Source organism: Hypanus sabinus, chromosome 1 (assembly GCF_030144855.1).
Source record: "Hypanus sabinus isolate sHypSab1 chromosome 1, sHypSab1.hap1, whole genome shotgun sequence".
NCBI classification, from domain to species: domain Eukaryota; kingdom Metazoa; phylum Chordata; class Chondrichthyes; order Myliobatiformes; family Dasyatidae; genus Hypanus; species Hypanus sabinus.
The window spans coordinates 99,743,839-99,764,049 of NC_082706.1; the positions used below are offsets into that span (position 1 = coordinate 99,743,839).

General features: G+C 42.7%; 1 protein-coding gene across 15 annotated transcripts in view; it reads left to right on the plus strand.

Annotated features, from left to right (window-relative positions):
• The window catches only part of znf516 (zinc finger protein 516), a 138,369-nt gene that overhangs the window by 54,413 nt on the left and 63,745 nt on the right, over positions 1 to 20,211 (plus strand). For 7 of the 15 annotated variants that reach the window (XM_059972765.1, XM_059972774.1, XM_059972754.1 and 4 more), the window contains one exon: positions 14,423 to 16,347. In XM_059972765.1, coding sequence (XP_059828748.1) covers positions 14,565 to 16,347 — 1,783 coding nt within the window. In that variant the 5' untranslated portion in view covers positions 14,423 to 14,564. Of the gene's footprint in view, positions 1 to 10,308; positions 14,278 to 14,422; positions 16,348 to 20,211 lie in introns of those variants that run through there. The other 8 variants (XM_059972713.1, XM_059972720.1, XM_059972729.1 and 5 more) reach the window with 4 other exon arrangements.

The following is a 20,211-nucleotide window of genomic DNA, read 5'->3' on the forward strand; positions in this document are numbered from 1 at the left end:
ATCCAGACAGGTCATGCCATACACTATTATATCAATGAACAAAAGGAAATCAGAATGCAAAATAATAGTGTTTTAATTACAGAGAAAATTCAGTGCTGGTAAGCAAATGAAGTGCAAAACTATGATGCGGTAGATTGGGAGATCAAGAGTTCATCTTTTAGTGAAGTCTATTCAAGATTCTGATAACGTGGGACAGAAGCTATCCTAACATCTGGTGGGGCTGGTACTGAGACACTGAAGAGACTCTCCTTATGAGTTGGAATTTTAATAATGCTATTTGTCATACCTTCATGATAACAACTCAGGATAACAATTAAATCATGGTGATTTCTTTCTTACATATCTCTTGTCCTTGGGATCAGCTAGAAGAAGTGACAATGTTGTTTTTGATAGATTATTGAATTTTCTTGGAATAAAGAGGGTCAAATGTTTCATCAGCACACAGGCTTTGGTTTGTTTTTACATGATAACCCTATTTTGAGGAAGATCTTGGGAAAGGAATGTGTTTGCAATTTCCTATTTCACTAAAGACAATATCCTGCAGGCACTTTTCCACAGACACCAATGTTGAGCATTCCCCTTCATATTAAATACTTGGAATATTCATGGAGAGGAAGATATTTCTAGGATTGTATTAAAATTGCATCAGATTTCCCAGGAGTAGAATAGCTTGCAGCTGGAATCTGTTATTTGAACATTAGCAGGGATGAATTAAGGCCAGAATGAAAAGTTGTTATTGGGTAAGGTGCATGTCAAATGAACTGTACTGATTCTATGTGGAGGTGGTGTTGTAGTTAAACTACTGGAAGGTAAATGGTCCACCCAGGTTCAAACTCTACCAGGCAGCAGTCAACAATTTATCACAAAAAGACGTCTAAAAAAACTGGATTGGTGTAAATCCCATCTAGTTCATAAATGTCCTTCAAAAAATAAAATAAATCTGCTGTACTCATCTAGCATGTCTTCTTTGTGACTCATGTGATTGGCTGCTGATTCATGGCCCAATGCAGTAGTACTCTTTGTGTTTTGACTTTGGCAGATGTGGTATGTGATGCTGCTGCAAGCGAGTTGTCATTGCACCTGTACACACATGGATGTGTGCATAGAATAATAATCTTGACCTTGACTACGTAAAAATAACAAAGTCTACAATCCTTGGCAAAAGGTGATTTGGTAAACAGCTTATAGGTAGAGTGTTATGTTTTAAAAGATAAAACATTCTCAACTATAAAACTCTCTCAACTATTGTTACAAACTGAATACCTGAGACTGTTACATTGCTGAGAAGCGGCACACTATTTTCCTTTAGAAATACCAGTCTGCACAGAAGAGATAGAGGTCTATACTTAAAATTGCACTGCAGAATCCATCTTTCCTCCCCCCTCCCCTCTTCCTCTATTCTCCACTCTGGCCTTTTTATCTATTTTCACCTGCCTATCACTTTCCCCCACCCCCTTGCCTTTCTTGTATGGCCCACTCTCAGCTCCCATCACATCCCTTCTTCTCCGGCCCTGGACCTTCCCCAACCACCTGGCTTCACCTATCACCTTCCAGTTAGTCTCCTTACCTGCCCCGACCCCAGCTTTTTAACCTGGTGTCTTTCCCCCTTCCTTCTCAGTCCTGAAGGAGTGTCTCGGCCCAAAACGTTGACTGTGAACATTTCGGTAGATGCTGCTTGACCTGCTGAGCTCCCCCAGCATTTTGTGTGTCTTACCTTGGATTTCATTTTTTTTTTGCTTTGTTCTGTGTTTAGACATTACATTTCCAATCTTATTCTAATCCGGAGGGATGGTGACTTGTGAAACCACTGGTGGAGTGGAATGGGCAGTTCCGGTCTTTGAAACCAAGAAAGGATCTGATTGCCTTAGAAGGGTGAAAGGATTGATTTCAGAGAGGAAAGAGGTTCGTTCTGGAGCAAAGTGACCTTCTTTTCATTACAGAGAGAAATAAGAGCCGATCACATTGAAACAAAAATCTAAAAAAGGATAACAAAAAGAATAATTATAACCAAATGGGAAAATCCATTCTGTAATGGTTATGCAAAATGTATGATATCATAATATATAATATAGTATGCATTTCATACTATTGAAACAATAATTCTGTAATACAACTTGTTTGACTTCTATTGAGCTGAATTTCAGTAGTTCGGAGCTGATGCTGCCATTTTGCTTCATTACAGATACCAGTTAACAATGGATTTTGTAGGCATAGGAATCCTGGTTGTAAATGCAAATAAGGAGCTGGCCTTTAGGGTAAAGATAGGGAATTTCTTCATCCAGAAGCTTATGATCTTTGGATTTCTCCGGTGCAAATTAGCTGTCAGAAATAGAGGGCAAGCACTTTAGCAAAATCTAAAAGCCATCTTGATTTGTACACGGACAGGAGAAGTGTAGAGGGCTATAGGCCAAATGCAGGCAGATGAGACTTGCTTACTGGGCAACACAGTTGGGATGAATGAGTTGGGCTGAAGGACCTGTTACTCCTTTGACAAAAGTATTGTGTTTTTGAACTAGAACAGTTCCACTGTATTTGAATTAATTCCATAAGCGTTTGAACAAAGGTATACTTACGAGATGTGCATATTTACTAAAGGATTTTTTCTTTAAAAAGCACTAACCCATGGTGCTTACTCTGGCTGTAGTATCAACATGATGAATGTTCTCCTTTTAGGGAACTTAGACCTTAACAGTAAATTAGTTTAGGCCACCAAACAGGCAGTACTCTAAACATTACCACTCTCAAGCTTGAGAATGTCAGGACTTCCTGAATTTAATGATGCATCTGCTATTTAAAGTTTTGTATATATTTTCATTTCAGAATAATATATTTTGGCAGAATTACTCTTGGGAATTGTAATGCAGCTCGAGTTTTATATTTATAGTTCAAGCAAACTCTTGAATATTGAGTGGTCATGAAATAACTATCGTGTGGCTGTTTATATTGACCATGAATAGCATATTGAAAGAAAGTTTTTTTTAAATTCCTTGAATCGTAGAATCATCTGATCAGTGTGTGGCTCAGATATGGGTAGGCAGTAGCCTTCAGCCTTCAGCCTTCAGCCTGTTGTTCACCAATCTCCACTGACCCACTCTAGAAACACCTAATTTTCAAACTCTCTCCTGTTTTTGCACACTGGCCTACCTACCTTCTCCAGTCCTCTGACCTCCAAGGATCTTAGTTTTCCTCTAATTCCAGGCTCTGAATTTAATCCAATTACGCAGACACTGGAAATCCAAGCAACACACACAAAATGCCAGAGAAACTCAGCAGGCCAGGCAGCATCTATAGAAAGTAGTATACAGTGGACGTTTTGGGCCGAGACCCTTCATCAGGATACATGAAGGGTTTTGGCCTGAAACATCAACTGTCTATCCTTTTCCATAGATTCCTCCTGGCCTGCTGAATTCCTCCAGCATTCTGTATGTGTCGCTCTGAATTTACTCCCTCTGTCTTTGGATTCATGCCTTCAGTTCTCTGCCTGTCTGTTCCTCTTTAGGATCACTCCTAAAACCTCATTCACTACATGAGCTATCACTCAGTTATATTATTATCCCCACATTGACATTGTGGCATCAGATTTGTTTGTGACAATCATACGTATTCCACACTTTATACTTTAAAGACAGTGTGAGTGTAAGGGTTTGCTGTTCCTGACAGACATAAATCACAAGCTAACACAGACATGCCTCAGTACAAAATGGGACCAAAGGGTTAATCCTTTATTCTCAATTGGACAACTAAACTCACCAGAGACAGGTACTCTAGTCAAGACTGCCTGTCTGTATGCACAAAACTGACGTGAAAACTGACGCTTACTCTGTGGTGTTTTTTTTTACGTAGTTCAGTCTAGTTTTTGTACTGTGTCATGTAACACCATGGTCCTGAAAAACGCTGTCTCGTTTTTACTATGTACTGTACCAGCAGTCATGGTCGAAATGACAATAAAAGTGAATTGACTTGACTTGATTGACTTGAAAAGTCATGCCAGACAGAAACAGGCAGTTAGGCCTATAAGTCCATGCCAACCATCAAGCATGAATTGGCATTAAACCTGCAAGCCTGTGTATTGTCAGTTCTATGAAAGCTGAACAGGCAAACAGAACTGTAATAATTCCATATTTACTTATTGTCCATTATAAACCGTATAAACCATATAACAATTACAGCACGAAAACAGGCCATCTCAGCCCTTCTAGTCTGTGTTAAATGCTTACTCTCACCTAGTCCCACCGACCTGCATTCAGCCCATTACCCTCCATTCCTTTCCTGTCCAGGTACAGAGAGCATAGTCAATCTGCTGATAGTTCGCTCCTTGATTTACAGTCTGTTTTAAACACAGGTTGTAGGTTGTGCTATCGTGGACAGTCTTGCTGCGCACCAGAAGCCATCATTAGATGTGACAAGCTTCAGATGTACTGAGGTGAATTGTACTCAAAAGTCCAAATGCCAGTTTCATGATGCTAAATGACATGGAAACAGGAGTGGCATGGTAGCATAGTGGTTAGCACAATGCTTTACAGTGCAGACGACCCGGGTTCAATTCCCACTGCTGCCTCGAAGGAGTTTGTATGTTCTCCCTGTGATTGTGTGGGTGTGCTGGTTTTGTCCCACAGTCCAAAAACGTACCAGGGGTTGGTGAGGTAATTAGCCATTGTAAATTGTCCTGTGATTAGGCTTGGATTAAATCAGGGGGTTGCTGCGGCTCGAAAGGCTGGAAGGGCCTATTCTGCGATGCATCTCAAACTTAAAAGAACAATAAAATAAAATGATCACTAGCCCAATCTCTTGTGCATGGCTTTGCTTTTGTGTGCAAATTATTAAAAATGACTTTGATTGGGCCCAATTTCTGTATGAAAGCTTTGCTTGTGTATGAGATTAAATCCAGTGCTGAGTATGTACATGAGAATAGGTTATGTCAATAGAACCACTGCCACCAGCTTTGTTCACATCTGACCTCATAATGATCATGTTGCATATTTCAGCGTCATAAATAAAACATCTGCATTTCCATGTGGAATCGCTTAGTGGCCACAGGATGTGAACATGGCTTCTATTCTGCTCTGGGAGGACTCCAGATTGGTTATTTATGGCATTATCTTGTGAGCATAAATTCACATAGACTGCTATCTTCATACAATATTTCCCCTCTTGCTTACTCATAATCTGGTTCAATGTCCCAGAGAAATTCCAAGAGTTTGGTTTTATTTTTACTATATGGATTGTTGGATTTGTTTTATTTAAGGGAAAGCAATGAACTCCAGTGAAACTTTGTGATGTATTCTGTCTTGACCTGTGTTATACTAGGAATATCATTTTTATTTACATTGGGTCTGAAGAAAGTTTTTTTTTGTAATGACAACACATCCAATTCACAGTTGGTGTACTTTGGTGGTGTACTTGACAGGTGCTCTGCACAAGATGTGGCAGTTCGCTCAGGCACAGCAAGCTCACGAGGAAGGCTGCAGCAAACAGTCTGCTGAAGGGACTCGGAACGCTCTAGCAGAATCAGTGGGAGGAAACCCTGCATCAGGACTTTTCACACTAAACTGTCAAGTTTCCTTCCTCCCACAGATGTTGCACATCCTCCTGAGCTCCTCCAGCACACTGCCTGTTGCTCTGCATTCCAACATCTGCAGACTCCTCTCACAGTAACGAAAGGCGATGAGATGGTAACCAAGTCGTGATGGTTATCAAGAGCTAAGTGATAGCTGTGGTCACTGGGGAAAGTGAACAGAGACATTCTGCCTCCCCCTTCATTCAATGTCAACAGCCTCAGTTCAGTATCTTAGTCATAATTGTTAATTCAAACTATATAAATAATTCCTGACCTCCCTGCATGATGGCTGTACCACTTGATATTCCACACTTCAGATATTCTTTCATTGTGGAATGAAGAGCACCTTCTTTGTCATTTCAGGAAGAAAATAATTTCAGTGCTGGTAAAGTGGCTCTGCTAAACTAGAAAGTGGTGGACCAGCACTGTGATTCACAATAATCCTGAGAGATGCAATGGGTAGAATACATAGGGGGAAATGCTAATAAAAAAAAGTCTTCTCAAAGAGCTGGTTTAGATATGTGTGACCTAAAGATTTCTGCCGGAGTATGAGTATTACTTAAGATTAATAGCAGGAATAGACTGCACAGAGAAAATGAGCAATTGAGTGTCTTAGCTTTGATGATCAAAAGCAGATCAAAAAACGTAACAGTTCAGTTTGTTCTCTTGTGCCCTGAATTACATACTGGTATTTTTTAATCATGAGTAAGATAGCGGCCTCGCTGTTTACTTGCAATGGAGCCGTAGTATAACCGTGGAGTGTAGCCATCAAGTTGCCAGAAGTCTGAAGGTAACTTCCAAAACGTGGAGGCTTGCACAAGTGAGTGCAAGTTATGTGTAATGAGATAATGAAAGTGCAAACAAAGCATTAAATTTTGCCTCTGTTAACAGTTCGCCGATTTTTAAAAAATTATTTCAGTTGCCTGGTTGTTGCAAAACTGGCCGTTTCAGGCCAAGGGGAGAGGAAAGGTTAGAGAGAGAGGGAAGAAAGAAGGAAGAGGAGGAAGTTCAAAGTTCAAATAAATTTATTATCAAATTATGTATATGTCACACTATACTACATAGGTTCATTTTCTTACAGACATTCACAGTAGAACAAAGCAATACAATAGAATCAATGAAAAACTACACACAGAGACTAATGAACAAAAAAAGTGCAAATGAAGATTATTACTAATACTACAAATGATAATAAATACACGAATAAATAAATAATACTGAGTACATGAGATGAGTCCTTGAAAAGGAGTCCTAGGTTGTGAAATCAGTTCAGAATTGAAGTGAGTGATGTTATCCACACTGGTTCAGGAGCCTGATGGTTGAAGGATAATGACTGTTCCTGAACCTGGTGGTGTGGAACCTAAGGCTCCTGTTCCTCCTTCCTGACGGCAACAGCAAGAAGAGAGAATGGCCTAGGTGGCGTGAGCAGGGATCCTGCTACTTTCTTGTGGCAGCCCTTCTAATAGGAGTGCTCAGTAGTGACAGCCAAATGACCAGGTTTCCCAAACTGGAGCACAAACAACCACAATGAGTGGATCAAAGTGAAAAATAGGACACATGTGCTAACAGTAACTTTGAGATGACTGTATGGAACTCAAACGCACACATTCATTGTGTAAATGGCATGCTGTAGGTCAAAAATAGACATGGTACCAAATGTGTGAACAGCACGATCTCACATACTGCAGCCAATACAGAATAATCTAGCTTTATGGTGTGGCTTCAGGGAATAGATATTGGGCCAGGACTACAGAAATGATTCTTTGACCTTTACTGGGATTAGTTGCCCTACTTACAAAGATGCATCTTTTATATCCCAGTTTAGGGTGTCCGACACTTGAGTACTTTTCGAAGTACAGTTATTGCTTTAATATTGGAAATATCAAAACCAATCTGCATAGGGCAGGATCCCACAAACAGCAGTATGATGCTGACCAGACAGACCAGTTACTGGGTATTATTGTTGAGCACTGGCCTCAGACTCTTGAGAAGTGCACCCTGCTACTTTCTGAAAATAGAGCCAAGGGAACATTTACACACCCGGGAGAGAGGTGGGTGCATCAGTTCAACATCTTTTATTTGCATATTATAACACATAAGCTTTAACTACCCCTCTTAATTCCTTGCCCATCAAATCATCTTTGATTATTTTATCTTTGAGCTACACTAAGGGGCCAATTCACTTGTATTTGGGATGTGGAAGAAAACAGGAGCACCCAAGGGAACAAAGATGGACATGGGGAGAATGTGCAAACTCCACATTGAGAGCACCTGAAGTTAGGATTGAACCCGGGTCCCTGGAGCATAGAAGCAACAGTTCTCTGCTGTGCCACCATGTCCCTCGCTGGTGTTGCCTCCTCTGAGAAGTTCTATGCTTTGAAAAACGTTGTGGTCATCTGGCCCAGATCAGTTTCAAACCTAGGTCCCTGGAAACGATTTGTCAGCAGCACCACCTGTTGCAGTTATACCAGATGTTGATGAGATTCCATCTCGATTATTCTGTTAAGTTTCGGTCACACTGGTATAGGAAAGACGCCATTAAGTTGGGAAGAGTGCAGAAAAGATTTGTGGGGATGTTGCATCTGTAATGGTGACTTCTGGACCTCGAAATTAAAGGTTTATTTCATTCATATGGTTAAAAATATTTTCCAGGTACGCCAAACCATGGATACAATCCTTTTTTTCAAACTGTTCCAAGAGTGGGTTTTCTTTTTCTTTCAGAAAAAGTGAAACTTCTGTCCTTAGATTGAAGAAGCACTTTAATACTTGTCCTCTTGAAAGCCAGTGAACTTCAGTGTGGTAGAGAAGCACTTCATATTCTGCACCCATTTCTTGACAACGCCTTTTAAAAGTGCATATATTCTGATACCTGCTTCAAGTAAAGTTGATGACTTTTATGTCTGTTGATAAAACTTCTGTCAGGGTTGTTGGAAGAATCCTTGTTGCTAGTGCATGTCTGTGTGAAAAAAACCATGAGTGATGAGGATGTGAAAAGTTTCCTTTTTCACTAAAGCAGCAAAACCAGATGTAGTACTTAGCATCACAGGAGCTCCATCTGTGCAAAGAGTATGAAGTTTTTCTTTCCAGTCAAAGTTTTGTTTGGCAAAAAAAAACTCTTTAATATTTCCAAATTTTTGACGGCTACAAAGGGACTCAGAAAATAAGGACTCTTCTTTGATCGGATCCCCATGCGCTTGACGAACAAAAACAAGGAGCTGACTACATTGAAAGATGTCTGTAGTTTCATCCAGTAGCATATTGAATGGGAATTGTGAGGCTACCAATTCGTCAATAAACTGCTTCAAAATTTTAAAGTAATATCAACTATTCTGGGACGTATCACGTTATTTGATATGGGAACCGCTTTCAGTTTTTTTTCTCTGTTCCAGTCCATAAAGCTGCTCGACCGTTTCCAGTGCACGTGGCTTTACTAAAGTCTCTCCAATAGTGTGGGGCTTCTTTTGTTTGGCAATCTAGTAAGCAACTTTATAGAAAGCTTCAAGAAAAGGTTTTTTTGTGAAATAGCAAATCCAAGTTTTGGAAGTGTCCCAAATTTTTCATCATACTTCCTTTTCTTCAACAAAATGGTCTGGGAAAAACAAATAAATAAACAAACAAACAAATAAATAAAGCGCTAAAAGAAAACATTTGATTCAATTGGCATTTTTTGTATAGTTTTAACACTTTTAATGGCTTTTAGATACTCAGATAGACACAAGAATTACGTCAGTAGCTCAGGCATCTTCCTGGAATTCGGCTGTAGTTGTGTATGGAGTCGTGTGGCTTTTAGTGCCTTCCTAGAAATAACGGTTCTCATTTCTGATATCATTCTCGGCATTCTCACAAAGTTATTTTTAAAATGTGCGTTATTTTCATGGAATAATGATACATGAATGCCACTTGTAAAACATACTGCGAGTGCCCTTCTTTACTTTATAACACAGACACTGTACAAAAAGTAAGTAAGAAGAGAAAAACCAAAATAAAGGGAAAAAGCTCTGCTGGCTCACAGAACTTGCAACATGGTGCATGACCTGTATCACTTCACAACCTGTTAGCAATAATAAGATGTTACTTTAAATAACACAATTCAGCAGTTATTCCAACTGTCTGATGTGCTTGAGCTTGCCTGGTCTAGACTCGTAACCTATCCGTATTACAAAAAAACTTAACTCTTCCTTGTGCAGTTAAGAATTCCCATTTGATTGTCCTGTTTTGTAAAACTTTGACAAACAATAAAAATGGCTGATCAACATGCAATAGTAGATATGGAATAATGAAGAGCAATGTAGATGGCTGGCCGTTCGGTGGCTGAATGACGGTTAGGCACAGGGCTACCTGGTAGTTGGCCAGCTACGTCACCACGAGCAGAAAGGAGGACTATGAACACGTTACTGTAATTTTGAAGTAGTGATGAGCATGCTGTAAATGTTATTTTGAGATATTTGAACAACTGCAATGTGATATGATAACATCTGTGATTTCTATTGGTGACAAAGTCACAGGTACTGCTAAAACGACTGTGGTTTGGTGCCTACATTTATATTTGAAGGAAGTGCTAAATTTCAGTTAAGGGTTACTGAAAAGAAAGAAGTAATTCTTTTTCTCGTCCAAGTTCGTGGACCCCAAGTGGAGAACACCTGCCCTAGAATGAGGTATGAGTGCAGATGTAGGGGGCTCGTGTGCTTGCAGAGGAAATTACCCTGGGTTAGGGAGTGGTGGGTGGGGAGAGATGAGTGGACCAGGGAGTTGTGGAGGGAGTAGTTAAGAGGGCTGGGGAGGAGAAGATGTAGCCAATGGTGTGCACATAGTTGATTATTAGTTGATTACTGCAGGAACTTTCTTGCACAAATAGCTGCATTTTCTGTGTTGAAACAGCAACCACATTTTGGATGTAACAGCACAGTACTTTGCTACAAGCACCAAATTGATTCATTGGAGTTGTTAATCAAACAGAAACTTTGACACCGCACATCGTAACGAGAGGTTAGAATAATGGTAGGACTTAATTTCAAGGAGTTTGAAGAAGAGAGATACTGAGGCTGATGAAAGAGACTCAAGTGCTCTGATGTTTGCCACATTAAACTGCATTACTGGGGCCGTTAAATTAGGTACGTTCGAGAGCTCAGAGTTTATGTGGCATTGGTGCGTTGAGAGGTACCGGGCTGAAGATGGATAGTAAGAGAGGAGAGAGCAAGATCAGAGAGGGATTGGAAACCGAGGAGAGCAGCTTTAGAATTAAGGCACTGCCAGTAATGGGTTCAGAGGGTTTGGAATGAGGAGTAAACATACATCTGGAGAGGGTGGGGAGATGGGCGGACTCGATTAAGCATCTGTATTTCACTTTCCACTTAGTTGTTTGTGAATCTTTGGAACTCTCAAACTCCAAGAGTTGAGTATGTTTAAGGCTGAGGACTGAGGGATATTTTGCGCTGATTAATCCCATACATTATTTTGGAGAACAACAGAATCATTCTCTCTGATATTTGGCTTATTTTTTTTGGTATCCCTAAAACAGGTTATGTGGTTTCTAACATGTTGTGGATGAAAATCATACCACATTGTTTAGTGGTGCTATTATTCTGGATTTCAACATTGATTGCACTTCAAACTTTTCGTCGAGATATTTTTAAAAAAGCCAGTAATAGAAATGATAACTGTTCTGGAACGATACTCTCTGTTCCTTCTGTGCAAACATCTGCTTTGAACAGGCCCAAAAGTCCCCCCACCGACATCACAATCCCACAGTCCCTCTCCCCTTAATAGGCAACATTCCATCCTGCTTGGCAAAGCCAACTGCAGTTGCCTGCCTTGTCCAGGCATGGAATTGCAATGGAGATATCCGTGACATTTAGCTAAGACTAAAGGGCAAATTCAACCTTTTCCCTGATGGATGGCGGAGATGTATCATCAGGGATCACCACTTTCTAGACCATGCCCTATTCTGACGGAAAGACAGGAGGTACAGAAACATGAGATCCCACGGCACCTTTCCACACTTTCCAATTTGCAGATTGGTCCACTGGCAATACCATAGTCTCTGCCTTCTACTCTGTCCTGTCCAATCTGAAAAATGGTGCCTCATCTGCCAGGATGCTCTGTATCAACTTCAGCTCACTGTGGGTAGACTGTCCTCGCTGGCTTTCAACACATCTCTCTGCAACAGGATGTTAGACTTCTTGATAGAAAAGCCACAGTCTGTCTGCGTTGGCAGCGACAATTCTAGTTCCATCACACTGAGCACTAGTGTCCCTAGAGCTGCAGACTCAGCCGACTGCTGTTCATGCTACTGAGGCATAACTGTAGTGCTAGATCCAGTTCAAACCAAATCATCAAGGTCACTGATGACACGACAGTGGTTGGCTTCGTCAGCAACGATGACAAGACAGCATGCAGGGAAGAGGTGGAACTGCTGGTAGAATGGTGCAAACACAACTTGAGTCTCAACATGGACGAGACTAAAGAGATGATTATGGACTTCAGAACAGTGCAGCCTCCTTACTACACATACATGGCTCCTGCATGGAGCGAGTTAGGAGCATCAAGCTTCTAGGAGTGCACGGACAGTCTCACACTGTCCCTCAATGCCACCTCTTTAGTCAAGAAAGCACAGCAGCATCTCCACTTCCTGGGGAAATGAGGCAAGTGAGGCTTCACTTCCCTATTTTAATTCATTTTTATAAGAGCACATTGAGAGTGTCCTGACCCGCTGTATTATTGTCTGGTACGGGAATGACCATTAGACTCTACAAAATATCGCAAGCATTACTGAGAGGATCTTCGGGTTCTCTCTTCAACCCATCGGAGAATTTATCAGGAGTGTTGCATAGGGAGGGCACTTGGCGTTATCAATGATCCCTCCTGTCTGTCCCACAATCTCTTTGATCCCCTACCATCAGGCAGAAGGTACCGTAGCAATAGGACAAGGACTGTTAGGATAGGAAACAGCTTCTTCCCCCAGGCTGTGAGACACCTGAACTCCCTGCAACAACTTATGAAGTGTTAGTTGCACTAAACTATTTACTTTCTGTTCACTTTAATGTGGACGGAGGTATTTCCAAAAACGCTTGGTGTGGATGCCTATCGTTTCTATGCGAGACCAGCATCTTCAAAATTAGCCAGGCTAGTGTGGACATAGCCTTATTCTGTGTGCCTATGATAAAGCTGTAAGCAAGTTTTTCAATGTTCCTATACTTCAACCATACTTGTGCACATGACTATAAAATCAACTTGACTTAACGTACTGTAAATCTTGGAACTTTATCATGATATATGCCTGACTGTAACCCCTGTATGTTAAGCTGCTTTAATTTAATCCCTTCGATTTAGGTTATTCAACAGTTTGCCCAGGCTGTATTTAATCAATCAAGTATTGGTTTATTCACAACAAAACTTGCAAAATCTGATCATTTATAATTATTGATTCAGGAAAATGTTTCTTATTACTTTGCATCACTAAACATTCATTAGCTCCCCATTTCCCTTCCATCCTTGTTCTGTGCTGCAGGATGTAGGCAGGAATAGCCAACAGTAAGTATCGATAGACTTCCTTGGCTACTCTGACAATGCAATTTGAGCTCAACACATAAACTCTTGAAGGAATGGTAATCTCTGCCAGTTTACACAGAGATTAAGACATCCGCAATTCCTTAGGGCAAGGAATTCTAAAATTCATATCCCTCATCCACTTAACCACTTCTTGTTCTTAATTTGTAAGGTTTTATCATGAACCTTTACTTCATTGGTAAATTGCTGCTTGGTAATTGGTAAACTGATTTATTTTTGTCACATGTACTGAGGTATAATGCAAAACTTTGTTTTTTGTGCCATCCAAATGGATCAATTGGGCAGCACGGTAGGTTAGCAGTTAGCACAATGCTTTAGAGCACCAACGATCACCAATTACGATTCGGTTCCCACCGCCGTCTATAAAGAGTTTTGTACATTCTCCCTGTGACTGTGTGGGTTTCCTTTGGGTGCTATGGCTTTCCGCCAAATTCCTCAGACATAGGGCCTAGTGTTCGTAAGTTATGAGCATGCTACGTTGGCACCAGAAACACCTGCGGGTGCTGCCCCAGCATATCTTCAGACTGCATTGGTCAATGTTGCATACGACGTATTTTACTGTGTTCCATTGTTTCGACATGCATGTGACAAATAAAGCTAATCTCTCATTTCATCTCATCAGTGCATTGAGGAAGTGCAAGGGAAGAGCAATAACAGAGTGAAGTATCATATGTTAGAGTTACAGAGAAAATGCAGTGCAGGTAGATAATAAGGTGCAAGGCCACAACAAGATAGATAGTGTGGTGACGAGTCAACCTTAATGTACTCAGGGGCCATTCAGTAGCCTTATAACGGTGAGGTAGAAGCTTCCCTTGAGCATGGTGACATGTGCTCTTAGGCTTTTGTATCTTCTGCCCAACGGGAGGGAGAGAAGAACAAATGTCTGGGGCGGGATGTGCCTTTCATAATGTTGATTTCTTTACCAAGGCAGCGAGAAACTTGGACAGAGTCCGTGGAGGGAAGCTGGTTTCCGTGACATGCAGAGCTGTGTCCACAAATCTCTGCAGTTTCTTACAGCCTCATCCAGAGCCATTAGGATCCTATTCCGGAATGCATCGGGGCAGGATGCTATCTGCAGTGCATCTATAAAACTCAGTGAGGGTCAATAGGAGCAAGTCCAATTTCTTTAGCATTCTAAGGAAGAAGGGATGCTGGTGAGCTTTGTTGGCCATGGTTTCTATATGTTTTAGACTAGGAGAAGCTATTGGTGACCTCTGGAGGGTTTTCCTACAGGGAACTGATGCTTCACCACATTAGGTGACAGTAATGTAATTTTTTCATCTCTTCCTTTATTTCTAGGTTTGTGTAATCGATTGAAAGTGATGATCCATTGACTACTCCAGCAGAACTAACCAAAGAGGTAACATCAGGGACTTCCTGCAAGTCTTGGCTGCTGGACAATGGTGATTGAAGGGATGGAAGGGTGTTGGTGATACAACTAATGGGTGCCCAGGAGCAAACCATGGAGGAGGAGTCCTGTAGATCACCCAGAATGTTGCCATTGAGCAAGTGTCTCAGGAAGAAGATGGTAACGACGGAGGAGAAAGCCAGCACGGATGTGGAAACTACTGAAGAGGCGGTGGCAGAAGCCCTGGGGGTGTGCCACCACGCCCACCCCGATGGGGACGAAAGGAAGACTGAAAAGTTTACGTGCTCTACCTGCGGGAAGCACTTCACGTTCTTCAGCGTGCTGTCGGTCCACATGCGGACGCACACTGGCGAGAAGCCCTACAAGTGCCCGTACTGTGAGCACAGGACTTCCCAGAAAGGCAACCTCAAGATACACATCCGCACTCATCGCATGGACGACTTAAGCGAGGGTCACGAGGCGGGCGCGGGAGGTCGGCGGAGAGAGGAAGCCCGGGCTGCAGAAGTGCGCGGCACTTGCCCTGAAGTTGGGCTGGTCAAGGAGGATCGTGGGAAGGTGATGTTGCGGAGGCTGAAGGAGAGGGAGCCCCTTGCCTCCACGTTATGCTGCCAGGGCTGCAGAAGGTCCTTCGAGAATCAAGAGCAGCTGGATCAACATAAGCATCTCTTCCACAGGCTCTATAAGTGCAGGCTCTGCGACTACTCTACCCTGAGGGACGACCATTTCCTGAGCCACATCGAGAGGGTCCACATTACCCCGGAGGTGCCGGAAAGCCCTGGCGAGAAGGGCCAGGCCAAGCCGCGTGCCGGAGAGCTCACGTGCAGCACGTGCCAGCAGACCTTCTCCCAGGCCTGGTGTCTGAAGGCCCACATGAGGAAGCACAGTGGCGCGCTGCAACACAGCTGCTCTGTGTGCGGGCGCAGGTTTAAGGAGCGCTGGTTTCTCAAGAACCACATGAAGGTGCACACCGCCAGGAGCGCGAGCAAGAGCAAAGCCAGGCGGGGCGATGGCGAGGGCTTGGCCACCATCAACGACGTAGTGCAGGAGGATGCGATGGGCCTCACCTTCTCCCAGTACGAGATCTGCATGAAGTGTGGCTACCTCTTCCCAAGCCGGCAAAGTCTCATCAAACATGGGAAGCTCCACTCCAGGGCATATCAAGACTGCCCTGGGAAGCTACCAGCGGAGGTCAGTGACAGCTCCACAAAGGATCGCTTCCTTAGAAGCCTGGATCTGAGGCCAGTGGTGTCGCTGGAGAATTTTACTGACCGCCTGTTGGCGAAGGGGCTGGCGGAGCTGGACCCTGTCAGTAGTTACCAAGCTTGGACTTTGGCCTGCAAGGCAGAAGCAGGAGAACTCGGCGAGTACCGGTGTAATGGAGGGTCAGCGGAGCGTCCTTTGGTTACCGAGCCGGCCGGCGACAGAGGGAAAGGGGAGCATGCCCTCGCCGCCAGTGAGAAGCGTAAGCGGGAAGGGGGCACAGAGGGCAACAGCTGCGGGAAGCGGCACAATGGAATGATGGGCAAAGGATGCCGGAGGAACGATCCCGGGGTAAGCTTTGGCGGGATGCTGCCCCAGGGCAAAAGCACGGAGTGTTCGGAGTGTGGCAAGGTGTTCCGGACTTACCATCAGCTGGTGCTCCACTCCAGGGTCCACAAGAGGAACAGGCGGAGTGAGGCATATGTGAGGGCTCGGGCTGCAGACCAGGGCTCAGTCAGCGACTGGGAGTCTACGTTCACCAGCCGGCCCGGCACCCCCAGCTCCACCTCGGCCCTGCAAGGTGCAGCTGGACCGGGACTGGGTGAGGACGGTCCCAACAGCTTGGGAGAAGGTGTGGAGGTGCAGACAGAAACAGGTAAGTGGGCTTCAGCGCAGGGGAGTTGTTAAGGCACAACTGGGAGGAATCATGTAGGGTGCGTCAGAAGGGTCTGTCTCCGTTGGGAGGGGATGTATATAGAATCCATTGGAAGGGCAACACCCACGGAATGCTGGAGGAACTCATCTATAAAGGGGAGTAAATAGTTGGTGTTTTGAGCTCAGAGCCTTCGTCAGGACTGGGAGAGCAGCAGAGATCACAGAGCGTGAGCCGTGAGAGAGGGTTTCACTGAACTCCCATTGAAGAGAATATTTTAACTTATTTAGGTGTGCCTTTGAAGAGGCCACAGTGGAGCAGTTAATCATAAACACAAGAGATTCTGCAGATGCTGGTAATCTTGAGCAAGACACACAAAATGCTGGAGGAACTCAAAATGTCAGGCACATCTATGGAGGAGGGTTTTGGCCTGAAAGCCTTGATCAGGACTCAATGAAGGGACTGGATTTCTAGTAGAAGGGGTTGTATTTAGGATACATTGTGTCTGTATGATGACCCAATCAGAAGATCCACTGGAAAGGACAGTGCAGATTCCATCGAAGGGAGCTGGATGTAGGATCTGTTGTAAAGGGCTGTAGTTCGGGTCCATCGGCAGGGAATATATATGGGATCCATCAGATGGGCCGGTACAGATTTGGTCTGGAGAGACTGTGCAGATGTGTGAAGTAGACATAGTGATAATACCAAGGGATGAGGACATAATGGAAATAAGATGCTGGAGCTAGTCTCTGAATGCTGGATCTGCGACAGGGTGGGCTAATCTGTAACTTCCTAAATCAGTTTGGTAGGGCAGGGGTAGGTCTGTGATATAGTTCATGGAGGTCCAGGTTGTGATCAGGGCTAAACTGGATGACAACAGATTACATTAATCATTCCCGGCTGGTATTGGTGACCTCAAACAAATGAACCTCCACACAAAATCTGCAGAATAGGTTTTCTAAATGGCCAATAATCTTTTTTTTTAAACTTTTTTTATTGCATTTTTAAATGGTTACAAAGTATGAAAAAACAATGTATATAACCCATACCCCCTCCCCTTAACCCCTCCCCCCTAACTGCCCTATAGAAAAAAAAGAAAGAAAGAAAGAAAGAAAGAATGCCTGGTTGTTGGAAGATCTCCACATGCTCCATGGAATTCGTAATAACTTTAATATGTATATTTATTTCTTTCCCCTAATAACCAATTGTTTCATCTTCAGAGCATCTATATATTTAATCCTGTCTTTTGTAAATAAGGGCTCCAAATTTTCAAAAATGTTTCATATTTATCTCTTAAATTATAAGTAATTTTTTCTAATGGAGTACAACCATAGATTTATAAAATCTATGGTTTATAATTTATAAAATTTATAAAAATTGCACTGGCAGTAGCCAAAAAAGCTATTGCAGTTACTTGGAAATCGGATACACATTTAAGTATAGATTCTTGGAAGAAAGAAATCTATGGTTGTATTCCATTAGAAATGGCCAATAATCTTAAAGAGATACAAGGTTGAGGAGATTCAAAGTCAAGTTTATTGTCATTATGCCAGTGCATGTATGCACAGGTGCAATGACAAACCCATTTGCAGCAGCACCACAGGCATATCGCATTAGTTGTACATGATTTGCAGGAAATGCATAAGTTGGACATAAATTATGCACAATTTTTACAGGAAAGAACACAGTTAGAAATTTGGTGAAGTGTAATGTGGCCATGCTGTTGTTGCACTGAGGGGATCTGGGGGGAAGTTCTGGGAAAGGTGGGTAGAACATTGTAGACAGTTCCAATCTCCTTTCTCAGATGCACACACTTCTCAGCGAGTGCACTGAGAAGATCAAAGTGGGAACTGCAAGGATGCTGTCATCAGGAAGGAAAGAACGGAGTGGGTTGGTACAAGGCCTGAAGGGTGACAGAGACTAGTAAACACAGGAAGAGTTTCCATTTTTTGGAAGATCATTTACAATGAGATAGAGATGTAATTACAGTATTTAACAGGAGCTTGGATAGAAGAGGCTTAAGGCGAGCGAGTGGGATTAGTGTACATCACTATCATGATCGGCAGGGAAGAAGTGGCTGAAGGGTCCATTTCTGAGCAGCTTGTTACTGTGACCCAATGATGACCAGAAGTAACAAACAAAACCAGGAAACAAAAATGGCATTTAGGAGAGGCCTCTTTACTTAAAGCATGGTGAGAATAAGCTCTTGTTCCAATAGTGTAAATAACAGATGTGTCTAAAAGTTTGTTCATGAAACAACTGTAACTACCCACCTCCCACCCCATCACCACAACTTAAGGGCCACCTGGATTAGTGTCTAAGAGAAAGGGAACAGAAGACTGCTGAGAGTTAGTTGTTGTAAGGTAGAAGGTTCAAGAGAAGAAGGCCATTGCTGACTGGTCAGTCTGAATGATCTTGCTTCTATGCTTTAAATACTTGAATATTTATGATTAAAGCCGACATGAAGTTACTTCAGTCATTGCATATTTACAAGGCATGGGAAGATAGAGTAATCTGATTGAAAAAGCAATTTTGTTAGCTAAAAGACAGAAAAAAACATATGACTAGCCAGGAAAGGTGCCTGCAGATCAAGACTCACCACAACTAGAGCAGAGTTGGAGATGCCTAATACCAAACCTATCTGGTTAACCTTTACCATTAGTTTAGCCATATGTAAAGCATTTTGTCCAAAAGATTCTTCTTCACTGTGTAATTTCCATATTTAGTGTTGTCCTGTTGTAAGGTGTCAGCAGTAAGGTGACAAAATGGTACATGTCTTTGTGAGTATCAGAAGTTTATGGATAACAGGAGTAATTAATGGGAAATTAAATATCTTTAGTTGTAAATAACTTCAGAAAGTTCTGGAAAAGTTTAGAAAATCAGACAAGACATAGATGGATACGTAGAATTAATGTGTAAGATCAGCAACCTCTCACCATTGATATAAAGCATTAACTTCCTCTCTCCCTCTTTCTCTCTCCCACTCTCCCCTAACTCTCTCTCTCTGTCATTCACTCTTTCCCTCTCTCTCTTTCCCTGTCTCTCTCTCCCTCCCCTCTCTCTCCCTCCCTCCCCCTCTCTCTCCCCCCCCCCTCTCTCCTCTCTCCCTCTCTCCCACCATCTCCCTCTCTCCCTCTGTCCCTCACTCTTACGTCGCATCTGCAGCTCTGACCCCTTTGCCTTTTTATCTCTTTTGCACATTTGCTTTTCAAAGAGCATTTCAGCTCCTGATCTCTCCAATCAAAATTCTCTCTTGCCTGCTTTGATTGCAACAAAGAAGCTGGGCTCAAAATGTTGACAATTCCTCCCTCTCCCACCCCAACCAAAGATGCTACTCAACCTGCTGAGTTCCTCCAGCAGATTGTTTGTTGCTCCAGACTCCAACATCTGCAGTCCCATGTGTCCGTATGCTTTAGAAAATCTCTTTCACTATTCATTCTAGCCCTTTAACTTGATGAGAGTTGTTCAGCCTTAAAATATTTAAAGACCTTTGGACAACACCTTGATCAATACAACAATCATTTAAAGCAAACAGAAATTGGCCATGCAAACATCTGTTTGATAATCCTGTATATTGAGGTGATTTTGTTTTTGGATAGACAGGGAGTCTTGTATCTGGGCTAGGTTAGGCTAAGATGATTGCTTTATTAGAAGGTCTCCATAGCAACAGCCTAAAATTGAGTCAGGGTGACTAACAGAGCTGGACTGACACCTAAGAGAGAAGAAAATAGAAGATTGTACAGAGAGGTTCAAGAGGGGCCATCAGACTCAGTGATGAGCTACTGCCTACATACTGTGCCATATCCAAGATTACCTTTTTCTGCCCCGGAACATTGCCAAGTCACCCCAAATGTAAATGCTCTAGAA